The 14343-nt window shown below is 40.5% G+C and overlaps 1 protein-coding gene across 7 annotated transcripts in view; it reads right to left on the bottom strand.

Annotated features, from left to right (window-relative positions):
• Positions 1-14343, bottom strand: part of CNOT1 (CCR4-NOT transcription complex subunit 1) — a 77025-nt gene that overhangs the window by 43924 nt on the left and 18758 nt on the right. For 6 of the 7 annotated variants that reach the window (XM_084755837.1, XM_084755836.1, XM_084755835.1 and 3 more), the window contains exons 8-15: positions 13054-13222; positions 11407-11533; positions 10972-11082; positions 5026-5196; positions 3941-4068; positions 2822-3062; positions 1488-1607; positions 651-773 (exon numbers count right to left, since the gene is read on the bottom strand). In XM_084755837.1, the coding sequence (XP_084611963.1) occupies positions 651-773; positions 1488-1607; positions 2822-3062; positions 3941-4068; positions 5026-5196; positions 10972-11082; positions 11407-11533; positions 13054-13222 (1190 nt within the window). The remainder of the gene's footprint in view (positions 1-650; positions 774-1487; positions 1608-2821; positions 3063-3940; positions 4069-5025; positions 5197-10971; positions 11083-11406; positions 11534-13053; positions 13223-14343) is intronic. The other variant, XM_084755840.1, reaches the window with a different exon arrangement.

Genomic DNA, 14343 nt, shown 5'->3' with positions numbered 1-14343 from the left:
CTACAATAGATTGCATTTTAGATGTCATCTTAAAGGGGAACTTCTTGGGATAGGGATTTGACTCAGAGGTAAAGCAATGTCCTAGCATGCACCAGGTCATGAGTTCGATCCCCAGCAACATCTTTTGTTTTGTTTTCTAAGACATTTTAGCCACTAATATTTTTTTTTTTGGTTTTTTATTTTTTTAGGATCTGTTTATTTATTATATACACAGTGTCTGCCTCCATGTACACCTGCGTGCCAGAAGAGGGCAGCAGATCACATTATAGATGGTTGTGGGCCACCATGTGGCTGCTGGAAATTGAACTGAGGACCTTTGGAAGAGCAACCAGTGCTCTTAACCTCTTAAGCCATCTCTCTAGTCCCCACTAATTTTTTTTTTAATGACCAATTCCTTTTTATTTTCCTTTAGACCTTTTTAGCTACCAATTTTTTTAATTTTTTAATTTTATTTTTTGAATGGTTTTTAGAGACAAGGTTTCTCTGTGTAATAGCCTTGGCTGTCCTGGACTCACTTTGAAGACCAGGGTATCCTCGAATTCACAGAGATCTGCCTGCCTCTGCCAAGTGATGGGAGTAAAGGCGTGCACCACCATGCCCCGCGGCTACCAATTTTTTAAAGAAACAAGCAATTCCAGCATGCTGCTTACCCCATGTTCTCTTATTTTATCTGTTAGCCACTTGTCAAGTTTGAGGTATTCACGCCGTGAAGCAAGTGCAGCAAGGTCAATAACAAAGGCAAACGGAGTGCCATTTAGCAGCATAGACAAGGCCTAAAGTAAAACATTTACAAAGTCAAGTAATTGCCATTTCTGTTTTAACATGTCTATTAAACAAAACATCTACTATTTTCTTGGTCAGTGTTTTAAAAGGATGTGCTCAGTTTAGAATTAAGGCCCCATTTAAAATGTCAACTCATGCCTGCCTTCATAATTAAACTACATGGCTCTTTCTCAATTAACAGTAACAAGAGCAAAGCAAGAAGATTACAAGTAATGACATGACCCTTCTCTACTTTTTAGAATTCACATGGAAGCTTAATATATACCTAAACACAATTATATCATTTATATTAACAGCAATGATACTTAGGATAACAAAAGGACCGTAATAAATTTTCTACAGTTGGAATTAACCTATTTTCTACAAAATTATATTTCATATAGATTACTCATGACCAAAGCTTAATCATCACCTGCTTTAAAAAAAAAAAAAGTCTTGCAAGGGGGAAAAAAAAAAACCATGTCTAAGTCTTTGATGTGCAATTCTAAATACCACCACAACAAACAAACCAGCCTTTAACTCAGACAGACAACCAAAAAGGTTATGTTTACCTATCTGCAACTATTTGTTACCTTTCAATGTACAAAAATTCTAAATCTTAATTCAAATAAGCTAGTTACATGTAAATTACTCCTAACACATGTATATTGCATAAAATGTGTTAAGCATTAGTAAACCGCTGTCATGTGTTCCTCTGAAGTCACCTTCAAGTCCTGGGCCACGTCAAGTATTCGAGACAATTTGGCCTGATCATATTGCTCCCCTCTCATGTACCATTCTGCCATTGCATGCATTATAAGTTGGCGAATTGATGGAGACTGTCCCTAAGAAAAGAGGAGGGAAGGTTAAATGGCAACCGTGCTAGCCATTTGATAAGTATTGCTACAAATGCCTAGCTAATTTTCAATGTTCTATTTTGAAAGAAAAAAAAAGTATCAATACAAAAACTAAGCTCAGGCTCGAGCACTATGGAATTATGGAAACATTCTTTTTATCTTTACATCTTCCCAAACCTAGTCAACTAATTAAAAAAAATTGTTTTCCTATGAGCATGAGTCTGCTTATTCATTTTTAAACATAAAGTACAATAGAATAAGCTAAGTGCACTCGTGTGTGCCTAACATTTCAGCATGCAGTATGTGAAATCAAGAGTTCATGACTACTCTGAGCTTAGTGTTTGTATCTGATGCATGAAAAGACTAAAATGACTCACAAAAAAATCTTTAAGGCAGGTTTACTTGGCAAAGTAGCACAATCCTATAATCCTAACACTCAAGAGTCCCAAGGCCAGGCAGAGATGCTTTTTTCCTTAGCAGGGTATGGGGGCATAAGGAGATTTACTTGGCAAGTATAGCCAATAAAATTAGAGGTGAAGGAATAGAGAAATGGCTCAACAGGTAAAAAGAAGTGCTTGCTTTCAAAACATGAGGATCTAAGTCTAGATCCCAGCACCTACAAGAGTGAAAACAGGAGGTTCACTGGGCATGCTGGCTACCAGCCTAGCTCTAGGTAGAAGGGAGAGAAAAAGCAGGATAGGACACCCTAGCCCTAAGAATGCTTGTACACTAACAAGAGAGACTATGTTGTTTTTTTTTTAAACTAGTTTTGCAATAAAAATCAAATGTTCTACTTAGGAAAGATTTAAAGCTATCTTTGACCTGGGAATAATATCGTTAACTTGCTAGAGTGCTTCCTTATACACTCCGTCATCTTGCTACATAGTGATTTCCAGTCCGGCTTGGGATATAGTGACTTTTGACTCCAAAACAAAAACAAGGATTCATTTGTGGCTTTCCTGATTTATCACAGTAAGTAATCGTATGTGGTTTTCATATTCGTTTATTTAGAGGACATTGGCTATGCTAGAACTGGAGGGAGCTGTTGTGTGGATACTGGGAACTGAACCCGGGTCCTCTGCAAGCAGAACACAAGCACTCTTTTAACTGCTGAGCCATCGCTCTCTAGCCTTGAAACACTGAGATCTTAAAGAATGTCAATAACTGAAATGGAGAACTAATAAACAAATTGGTTTTCTTACCTGCCCATGCCACGCATAGTGCAAAATAATGGCAGAGTTAGGATGGTTTCCAAGGAAAATTGGCATCAAGGTAGAGATGAGTTCGTGGCGTAATGTGTGCCAGGAGGTGTTGATTTGTAGTAAGGCCAATACCAACATGTCTGGACAGTGCTTGATAGGGAAGCTGAAGAGTTGTTTCACTTGCTCATACTGACCAACCTCTGCAAGCCTCAACAGAGACTCAATCAAATCCAAGCTTTTCCTAACAAGAATGAAGAAAGATGCTTGATCATTAAAAACTGCATTTCTTTCTTTCTTTTTTAAAGATTTATTTATTTATTTATTATGTTGTGCATACACTGTTCTACCTGCAGGCCAGAAGAGGGCACTCGATCTCATAGATGGTTGTGAGCCACTATGTGGTTGCTGGAAACTGAACTCATGACCTCTCCAAGAGCAGCCAGTGCTCTTAACCACTGAGCCATCTCTCCAGCCCATTAGCTGCATTTCTTAAAATGCTTTTTTTTTTCTTTGAGGGCTAGGCACTGAACCCATGTCCTTGAAGTACTTTATCAATGGGCTGTGTCTCTAGCCTTAAAATTTACTCCAAAGCAAGCGATATCAGCTATAGAATAAAATCACATTTCTACCATGTCTTGATATAATGGTTGCTATAAATTTTTTTAAAGTACACATTGTTGGGGTTATAGCAAGGGAAGAAAACACTTGTCTAAAATGTTTAAAGTACTTGGGTTCATGAATATGTTGTGTATATTAGTGGGAAGGGTGCATGCCACTATGCCTATAGATTAATTTAAAACTGCATAATCAGGCCAGGCGTGGTGGTACATGTCTTTAATCCCAGTACTCGGGAGGCAGAGGTGGCCTGATTGATGTGAGTTCAAGGCCAGCTGGGTCTACAGAGCCAGTCCAGGACAGCCAATTTGATTTGAGCCAATTAGACTTAAATATAGAAAAGACCTAAAGATCAGACTCAGAAGAACAAAAATTTATCTAATGACAATGAAACTTAAAAAGAAGTTTTATTCAACTTCATTAAAAATAAATTTTCCTTTACTTTTGTTAATAGTGTTACTTATCAATATGAGCTTTATATTTCAAAAGTGCAGGAGTGTTTACCATGTGGCAATTTCTCGATTGTCATCCTCTGGTGGTGCTTTCAAAATATCAGTGGAAACAGTATGACAGGGGTAGTCAGCAAAGCAGAAGACCTCTGGGTTTATCAGGGAATGCTGGATGAAGGAGAGCTAGAACAAAAGACAAAGTCCTTATTGCCATAAAGAACTAGGTAGGGATGCTGCAAAAAGAAGAACCACTTTCATGATGTTAATCTGGGGCTGGATAATTACCCTTCAAAGGGGGGAAAGGGAGCATGGTAGCATAAGCCTGTAAGCTCAGCGCTCAGGGAGGAAGAGGCAGGTGGATCACTCTGAGTTTGAGGCCAGCCTGGTCTACAAAGCAGGACAGCCAGAGCTACACAGAGAAATCCTGTCTTGGAAAAAAGACGAGGAAGGGAGATGTTTGCCCTTTGAATAGCAGATAGTTCAGAAAGAGAAAATAAAATGATCTTGGGAAGCTGGACATGGCTGCACACGCCTTTAATCTCAGCACTCAGAAGGCAGAGGCAGGCGGATCTCTGTGAGTTCAAGGCCAGCCTGCTCTACAGAGATTCAGGACAGCCAAGGCTACACAGAGAAACAAAACAAAACAAAACAAAAACAAAAAAAGGGAAGCTGGGCGTGGTGGCAGGAGTTTGAGGCCAGTCTGGTCTACAAACCAAGTCCAGACAGCCAAGGCTACAAAAAGATACTCTGTCTTGGAAAAAAAAGTCTTGGGAGATAAACATCAAATTGGAAAAGTTTGACAGCTACACCTCAAAGAACTGTAATCAGTTCTAAAACGGTGAAAATATAAATATAAACCGGATGGCAAGCCACACTTCCCTGAGCTATGCAAAGTAAGTTATTGCAATCAATGGGTAAACTGCCCTAACATAAGAATTGTTGTTTAGCCGAGCAGTGGTGGCGCACACCTTTAATCCCAGCACTTGGGAGGCAGAAGCAGGCGGATCACTGTGAGTTCGGGGCCAGCCTGGTCTACAAAGTGAATCCAGGACAGCCAAGGCTACACAGAGAAACCCTGTCTCGAAAAACTTTTAAAAAAAAAAATTGTTTCTTCATCCTGTAGCTAAGCATCGTTCCTACCTGGCCTTCTGCATGTTTCCACGGCCTATATATAAAATCCACTGGAAATACTTCCATGCCCAGGCCCCTCTGAATGCCATAAACCACATTGTGAAGTCCTTTGCTGTCACGAATTTGAAATCCAGGATGGTCCAGTTCATAAGTCACTTCCTTAAAATTCAAACTTGGGTTCTGAAAGGATAAAGCCAATTCAAAGTTAGAAGACAAATATGGGTAAATATTGCTGCTTTGGCCAAGTTAAAATAATTCTAAAACAGAGTATTCTATTTAGAATATCCACCAAGAACAAAGGTGTTTAGCAGATCAACAAGCTTCTTTATAGAGTTTTTTGTTTTGTTTTGTCTTTTCCCAGACTGGGTCTCACACTTTATTAAAAGATTTCAGCCCTGCCTAGCCTAGAACTCACTATTTGACCAGGCTTGCCTTCAACAGCCGGACTGAAGGTGTGCACCAGCACAGCCAGTTCCCAAGACTTGAATGTGGGCTGGAGAGATGGCTCAGAGGTTTGGAGCACTTTCTGCTCTTCCAGCGGTCCTGAGTTCAATTCCTGGCAACCACATGGTGGCTCATAACTGTCCATAATGAGATCTGATGCCCTCTTATGGCAAGCTGGTACACGTGCAGGCAGAACATTGTATACATAATAAATAAATCTTGAAAAGTAAAAAAACGATTTGAATATATGAACCTCAAAAAAAAGTCAGCCAAACATTATTGATGCATTATCTGCTTTCAAACTAAAATACAATGAAAAAGATGGGAAAAAAAAAAAAGAAAACCCACAGGCCTATTTCTGGTAATGCTGCCAATTTCTCAAAAATAGCCTTCCTGAAGCCTATGTATGTGTGTGGGTTTTTAATTCAGTGTTATTACAAGTCTACATGAATAGGGGCTGGAAAGTTGGTTCAGTACTTAAGAGCAATAGCTGTCCTTCCAATGGACCTGGGTTTAATTCCCAACACCCACATGGCAGGTCACAAGTGTCTATTACTGCAATACCAGGGATTCTGACACACACACATGCAGGCATAACACCAATGCACATAAAATAAAAGTAAATAATCAAGTCTAATGAATAAAGCAAACAAATTATTAAAAATTAGCTGGGTAAGGCAGCACCTTTATAATTTTAGCACTCAGTAGGCTGACACGGGAAGACCCTGAGTTCCTACTCAGCCTGTGCTTCAGTGAAGACCCTGCCTCAATATGATACCCCTTAACTGAACCTAGAGCCTTGTTCATAAGAAGTATGACTCTATCGCTGAATTATATCAACAATCCTATTAAAGACCTTTTAAAATTAAAAAAAAGGATTTTCTTGAGATTTTTATCTTCTATGTATTTCACTTGGATCTATGTGTATGTGCCATATTTATGCACCGTGTCCATGCTCAGTTCCCATCAAGATCAAAAGAGGGCATGAACTGGTGTTACAGACAGTTGTGAAGCACCATGTGAGTGCTGGGAACCTGAAAGAACAGCAAGTACTCTAAACCTCTAAGCCATCCCTCCAGCTCCCTTTAAAATAAAATAGCCCACATATATGCCCTTTAAAGGTCTAACAAGCAACGTGTGGTGGTGCTCATCTGTATAATCCCAATACTCCAGAGGTAGACGAGAGGCATCTCTTTTAAGTTCCAGGCCAGACTCGTCTTTAGAGGAAGCACCAGGAGAGCCAGGGCTACCCACACTGAGAGACGGTCTTTAAAAAGGAAAAAGAGCCGGGTGTGGTGGCGCATGCTTTTAATCCCAGCACCTGGAGAGGCAGAGGCAGACAGATCAATGTGAGTTCAAGTCCAGCCTGGTCTACAAAGCAAGTTCAGGAAAGCCAGGGCTACAGAGAATCCTTCTTTCAAAGAAATAAAATATAAAACAAAAAGGGGGGGGGGGGGAGTGGCAGGAAGAGATGACAAAAACACCAAACAACAAAAACAAAAGTCTAACAATAAATTATATACACTTTTAACCTAATCCTTCGCAATCAATCCCCAGTCCCTTGAGGTCCACTGCGTTTTTGCCTTTTCGTTTTGCAGTGCTAGGGATCCACCCAGGGGCTTTGCTTCTTCTAGACAAGTGTTCTAGTGCTAACAATTGCTACAACCATACCTTTTCACACTGCAATCTTACTATGTTTCGGTAAACAAATACATGCCTTTGTGTTACATCTGCAGTACTTAGTACAGTGATACACTGCATGGGTTAGGTGGGGTAAGAGGACAAGTGCTCAGCAGCAGACTGTTTCTCCTTGATTTGTATTTTATTAGTACACTGTTCTGATTGCACAGTGACAAAATTACTTGATGAACCAGCTCTCAGAGTATTGTTCCTTGTTGATCAACACCCAACTACTACTAAGAAATGTGACAAAGGAGTCCAGGTCATTATAGGCAATTTAAGAAACCAAAAAAACCGAGCAGTGGTGGCACATGCCTTTAGTCCCAGCACTCAGGAGGCAGAGGCAGAGGCAGGTGGAGCTCTGTGAGTTCTAGGGCAGCCTGGTCCACAAAAGTCCAGGACAGCCAAGGCTACACAGAGAAGGCCAGTCTTGGAAAAAAGCAGGAAAAAAAAAAAAAGGTATGCTGGAGAGATGGCTCAGAGGTTAAGAGGTTAAGAGCGCTTGTCTGCTCTTCCAGAGGTACTGAATTTAATTCCTAGCAACCACAGGGTGGCTCACAACCATCTATAATGAGATCTGGTGCCCTCTTCTGGTGGGCAGTCACACATGCAGACAGAGCACTGTATACTTAATAAATAAATCTTACAAAAAAAAAAGTTAGAGGCCGGCCTGGTCCAGAACATTCAAGAGAACATAGAGAAGCCCTGTTCAAAAAACCAACAAAACAAAACAAGTAAAGGGTCACAGCATTAGAAAGACTGAGAACCACTGTGCTAAGGGGTTATCTTAGCTGCAAGTCTAAGCTTGTGAGTTCACATCCCCTAAACCCATGTGTACCAAGCAACAAAGCTGGGCATGACACTCTGGGAATGTGGAATAATTCCAGTGCTGAGGAAAGAGTCCCTAGAACTCATTAGCTAGGGAACCTAGCCAAATTGATGACCTCCAGGCACAAGATCCTTATCTCAACTGGCAGAGTGTGGCGTGCCTTTAATCACAGCACTCAGAAAGACAGAAGCAGTCAGATCATGAGGCCAGCCTGATCTACAGATTGAGTCCAGGACAGCCAAGGCTAAAGAAGCCCTGTCTCAAAAAACAAAAAACAAAACAACAAAAAACAAAACAAAACAAAACAAAACCAAAATGCCTTGTCTCAAACAACAGGATGAAAGGCTAGAGAAATAGCTCAGGAGAATCCCTAGAAGTCTGAGCTAAGTAGACAGGTGTAGGCAGCAGCAAACAAACAAACAAAAATGTGAGATTGTGTCTCAGACAAGATGGAAAGCAAGGACTGACACCTAAGCTTGTCCTCTGATTTCATTTGCAAATCTGTATTCATGCACAAACAAATGTGAAGAATGATCAGATTGGAGTAAATTCAGGGCCAGGCTTATCTACGAAGTGAGTTAAGGACAGCAAAGGCTACATAGAAAAGGAACTCTACCTTGGGGAAACAAAACAAAACAAAACAAAACAAAACAAAAAAGGAAAAATAAATAACTGGAGTTAAAACCCTCTGGTTCTGTTAAGGGTGAAATTATGACAAAACACAATGGTTCTCTATAACTACATCTTGGTAATAAGCTGCAAACATGGAAAACTAAAAATGAGAAACAGGACAAATACCTTGATACCTTGTACAAGTTATGAGCTACGTCTAACATAGCTCAAATAGAGTGCCTGCCTAGCATTAACATGTATGAGGTCTTAGATTCGATTCCTTCTACCCCATTATTAAGTCTATTCAGATCCCGTACATATCTGTGGTCCCAGCACTCAGGAGGTACAATAAGGAGTTCCAGGCCATCCTGTTGGACATACTACATACCTCCAGGCTAGAGGATTTCCATTTGTCTGTTCTGCTGTGCTGAGACTTTTCAGTTTTCAGCATACTAAGCAAGGACCCTGCCACCAAGCCTCTTCCCCAACTTCATGGAACCAACTCTTTTTTTCTGTTTTTCAAGACAGAAACTTCTCCGTGTAGCCTTGGCTCTCTTTGAAGATCAGGCTGGCCTTGAACTCAGTGATACTGCCTCTGCTGGAATTAAAGGTATGTGCGGCCACACCTGGTATCACTAACTCTTTAAAGTACTACTATTTGTACATTTTGAGTCTTATGATGCAGCCGAGCTAGTCTGAAATTTGCTGTGTAGATCAGATGGGCCTCCACTGTACAATACTGTACAAAATTCTTGTCTTTGCCTTATAAGCATACATCACTCCAATCTCTAATTTGTTACTTTTATTTTCTTTGATAGTTTATGAGTAAGATATTACATCGGAATCTGCTATTCTGCCGAACAGTATCATCAATCCCTCTTAATATCTAATTTTTCCTTTATGTTTTATTTAAGCACTTCCACATTTTCATCTAGGTGTTTTCTTGATATGGAGGGCCAATTAGTTTCTCAATAATCAAAAACAGAAAGTTCAATGTGTAGTATAAATGTATTTTTGCTACACTTACTCAAAAAAAAAAGTCACCCTTGCCTTCTCAGTAATTCCTAGAATGTATACAAAGAATTCTGTGACTAAAACAGGGCCTCTGCCAGAGATGGCTTAGTTGTGCCAGTCTCAAAAAACATGAAAACCACTACTTCTTTTTCTTCTTCCTTGGGAAAACACCAAATGGTGGGTGACACCAGACCAGCGGAGGACCCAGGGCCCAGGATTAGGAGGCTGGGTGGCTTCCAAGGAAGATTGGGCAGCAGTCTTAGGGGCACCCCACCAAGTTCAAAGCTTCTGTCACTATTGGGGATTACAATGGTCATGTCAGTCTTGGTGTTAAGTGCTCCGAGGAGGTAACCACTGCTATCCGAGGGGCCATCGTCTTGGCCAAGCTTTCTATCGTCCCTATGGGGGAACAAATTCAGCAAGCCACACACTGTTCCATGCACAGTGACAGGCCACTGCAGCTGTTTTGGTGCGTCTCATCCCTGACCCGAGAAGTACTGGCATTGTCTCTGCTCCTGTGCCCAAGAAGCTACTGATGATGGCCAGTATTGATGGCTGCTACACATCAGCCACCCTGGGTAACCTTGCCAAGGCCACTTTTTGATTCTATCTCCAAGACCTACAGCAACCTGACACCTGACCTCTGGAAAGAAACTGTGTTCACCAAGTCTCCTTATCAGGAATTCACTGACCCTCTTGTAAAAACCAACAACACAGTCTCTTTTCAGAGGACGTAGGCTCCAGCTGTGGCTACCACATAGGGGTTTTTATACAACAAAAACAAAAAAAACCTGAGTCCAATACACAGCACCTCCAAAATAACTGGGCATGGCTATACTCATCTGTAGTCACAGTCTTAGTAGGGGTGGGGACAACCATGACCTGTGGAAGTCACTAAACAAACTAGCTGAATCAATGATTGTAGATTCGCTGAGATATTGTTTTTAAAAGTAAGGTTAAGGGCTGGAGAGATGGCTCAGAGGTTAAGAGCACTGTCTTGCTCTTCTAGAGGTCCTGAGTTCAACTCCCAGCGACTACATGACGGCTCATAACCATCTGTAACGAGATCTGGTGCCCTCTTCTGGTGAGCAAGTATACTCGCCAGAACACTGTATACATAATAAATAAACCTTTTTTTTTTTAAAGGAAGGTGAAAACTGATAGAGGAAGAAGACACCCAAGGCCAACCTCTGGCCTTCACCATATATGCATGCACACAACTGTGACAGCTCCTAATAGAGGCTTTTTGAATAAAGTTGAGATATTACAAAAACACTGTTCCTCCTACTCAGCTGGCCATAGGACTTACAAACAAGTAAACCCTTCTGAGTACGTGTTGCTGTTAGGAGTCCAACCCCCTGATGACATGTACTTACCAGTTCTTTAAGAACGTCAATCAAGACCTCTACGTTCCATGTGTGTGCCTGTGCGCCCTCACTTTTATCTTTTCCATCGCTCCAGATCCCACTTCCAGGAGCAGAGATACTCTGTGAAAGTAAAACTACAATTAAGCAAATCCAACTAATAAATGTTTTCATCTCATCTTTAAATTAGTATCATACTACACTTTAATAAACAGGATAAAGCAAACAGGGTATGCCAGGCATGGTGGCACACACCTTTAATCACAGACTGGGGGTACAGGCAGGGAGATCTCTGAGAGTTTGAGCCAGTCTAGTCTACAAAGTGAGTCCAGGACAGTCAGGGCTACAGAGAGAAGCTCTGTCTATAAAAAAGAAGGGGGTGTAAGGGAAGGGGGTAGGGGAGACAGGATTTTAAGTCTTTTGGTATAACAGATAAATTCAACAAACCTGTAACGGAATACCATCTGTTAATCCTGAATGAGTCCGAGCCATCATTCCCAAAACCCTGGCAACCTGGGCAGCTGTCACCTCCCGAACACCAAATTGCATGATTATATTGCGACATTCTTCAATACTGAAACAAAAAAATAAAATAAAATAACTTCAAAAGTATGCTACCTAACACCTTATAAACCAAGACTAAAAAGAAATGTGGTGTGGAATACTTAACATAATAAAATTTATGTTTTGTTACATTTATGCAACTAGAAAATATAAAAACCACTAGCTTAAGACTAGTAATTTTTTTGTTTGTTGGGTTTTATTGTTGTTTTGCTTTCTTTTTTCTTTCTTTCTTTTAAGACAGGATTTCTCTATGTAGCCTTGGCTGTCCTGGACTCAATTTGTAGACCAGGCTGGCCTCAAACTCAGCGAAATCTGCCTGCTTCTGCCTCCCTAAGTGCTAAAATTACTTGTGCCAGCCAATGCACCCGGCTAGTAACTTCACTTTTTAGTACAAATATTTTTACAATTACATTGTATGCACACACATGTATATATCATTTGTGCAGACATCAGAGGACAACTTGGCCAGAACTGTTCTCTCCTTCTATCAAATGGGTTCCAGAATGAACTCAGGTCATAAGTCCAGCAAACACCTTTACCAGCTGAGCGCTCACCAGTACCAGAATAAAGTTCAATCTTATTACTCAAACATTTAGAAAGCCCTGAAGATGGATCCCGTCCTTTTCATGTTGCTTCTAGAAATTTAGTTTAGGGGCTGGAGAGCTGGCTCAGAGGTTAAGAGCATGGCCTACTCTACCAAAGGTCCTGAGTTCAATTCCCAGCAACCACATGGTGGCTCACAACCATCTATAATGAGATCTGGTGCCCTCTTTTGGCATGCAGGTCTACATGCAAGCAAAAACACTGTATACATAAGTAAATAAATCGTTTTTTAAAAAAAAATTTAGTTCAAAATAGCAAAGTGAGAGCATAGTGCTAAAATATGACTATCCGAACAACTTGGTTCCTAAATTTTAGTAACTGGTAGGTCACAAGCTCAGCTCTAGAATATTTATAGTTGACACCAACACTAGACTAGTGTGTGAAAGATTTTAATTCGGAAGAATTTTTTCAATTTATTTTTTATTTTATGCACATTGGTGTTTTGACTACATGTTTTTCGGTACGAGTGTGCTGGGTCCCCTGAAACAGAAATTATAGACAGTGTGAGTTGCCAAGTGGGTGTTGAGAATTAAGCCTGGGTCCTCTGAAAGAGCAGTAGCTCCTCTTCACCACTGATCATCTCTCAAGCCCCAAAGTAACAATTCTGAAGCACATGATAACTTAGCATTTGTTTTGTTTCGTTTTGTTTTTCGAGACAGGTACTAGTAATTTTTTTGTTTGTTGGGTTTTATTGTTGTTTTGCTTTCTTTTTTCTTTCTTTCTTTTAAGACAGGATTTCTCTATGTAGCCTTGGCTGTCCTGGACTCTCTTTGTAGACCAGGCTGGCCTCAAACTCACAAAAATCCACCTGCTTCTGCCTTCCAAGTGCTAGGATTAAACACATGCATCACCACACTAGGCCCGATAACTAGCCAATTTTGTGTACTTGTTTTCAACTATTATGCTTAAAAACATCTTCCTACCAACCTTGCACAAAAGCCATAGCCTACTTCTTGCATGAAATCAGCCAGAGAGCTCTCCATCATGGTTTTAGCTACCCCTCCAGAATCAGGCAAGATCCTGTCCATTAGGATGTCCCGTTTTTCAGGGTATAAAAGTGGTGCAAGCACCACAGGGCAACGTTCTTGGGGAAAATCTGAAAGAAAGAGAATACAACTGTTATAAACAACTAAAAAGCAACAATCTAGAGGCTAAAGATGCAGCACATTTTTGGAGTCTATGTAGCACCTGAAGACCTGGGTCCGATGCCCAGCAACACATAAAGGCAGGTAGATCTTTAAGAGTTAAAGGTCAGCCTGTTCTACATAGTGAATCCCAGGACACCCAAGACTACCAAACAAACAAACAAACATAACAAAAAACCCACAAAAATCAAAATCACTCTGGCTAGGAGGTGGTGGCATGCGCTTTTATTCCCAACACCTGAGGCCAAGGCAGGCAGATCTCTGTGAGCTCCTCATTTACAGAGAGAGTTCCAGGACAGCTAAAGCTGCTACACGAGAAACTCTGTCTGAGGGTGGGAATCACTCTGGCTTTAAAAAGAAAGATAAAACACAGAGAGTGGTAGTGCACACCTTTAACCCAACGCTTGGGAGGCTGGAGAAGAGGCAGGAATCTCTGTGAGTTTGAGGCCACCCTGTTCTACAAAGTAAGTCCAGGACAGCCAAAGATACAGAGAAACCCTATCTGGAAAATCCAAAAGAAGGGAGAAAAAACAAAATAACAAAAGAGAAATAAAGAAAATTTTTTTATTTTACCCAAACTAGTCCACATTATGACCTCAAACCAACCATAGAAGTTGAGTCTTGGGGTATCTCAGAACACCTGTATAAATACTTTTAAACTTTTCATGTGTAGATTCCAGTATCTGTTTATCAACTGATACCATGTTAAACATTTACAACAAAATAATTCCCATATAGAAAGCAAAATCTGCTAGGTGGTGATGGCACATGCCCTCAATCCCAGGCAGAGGCAGTCAGCCTGGTCTACAAGGTGAGGCCAGGACAGCCAAGACTAGATAAAGAAACCTGTCTTGAAAAACAAAAAGAAAAAGAAAAAAAGGAAGAATCTATTACAACTATAAATGTTCTTGTGTGTGAAAAGGTTGATGGCAGCTTAAATCACACAAAGTATTTTAGCACCATACATCTCTTTTTTTAAGGATTAGAGGTCGAGTATTTATTGATCTTGAATTACAAAGCCAACTACCTAGAAAATAATACAAGTATTATCAAAAGTGGTCAACCTAGTTGT

This window comes from Acomys minous (genome assembly GCF_964271855.1).
Source record: "Acomys minous genome assembly, chromosome: 14".
NCBI lineage: Eukaryota > Metazoa > Chordata > Mammalia > Rodentia > Muridae > Acomys > Acomys minous.
The sequence above is the reverse complement of the archived record's forward strand: the minus strand, read 5'-3'. Positions and strand labels throughout refer to the sequence as shown.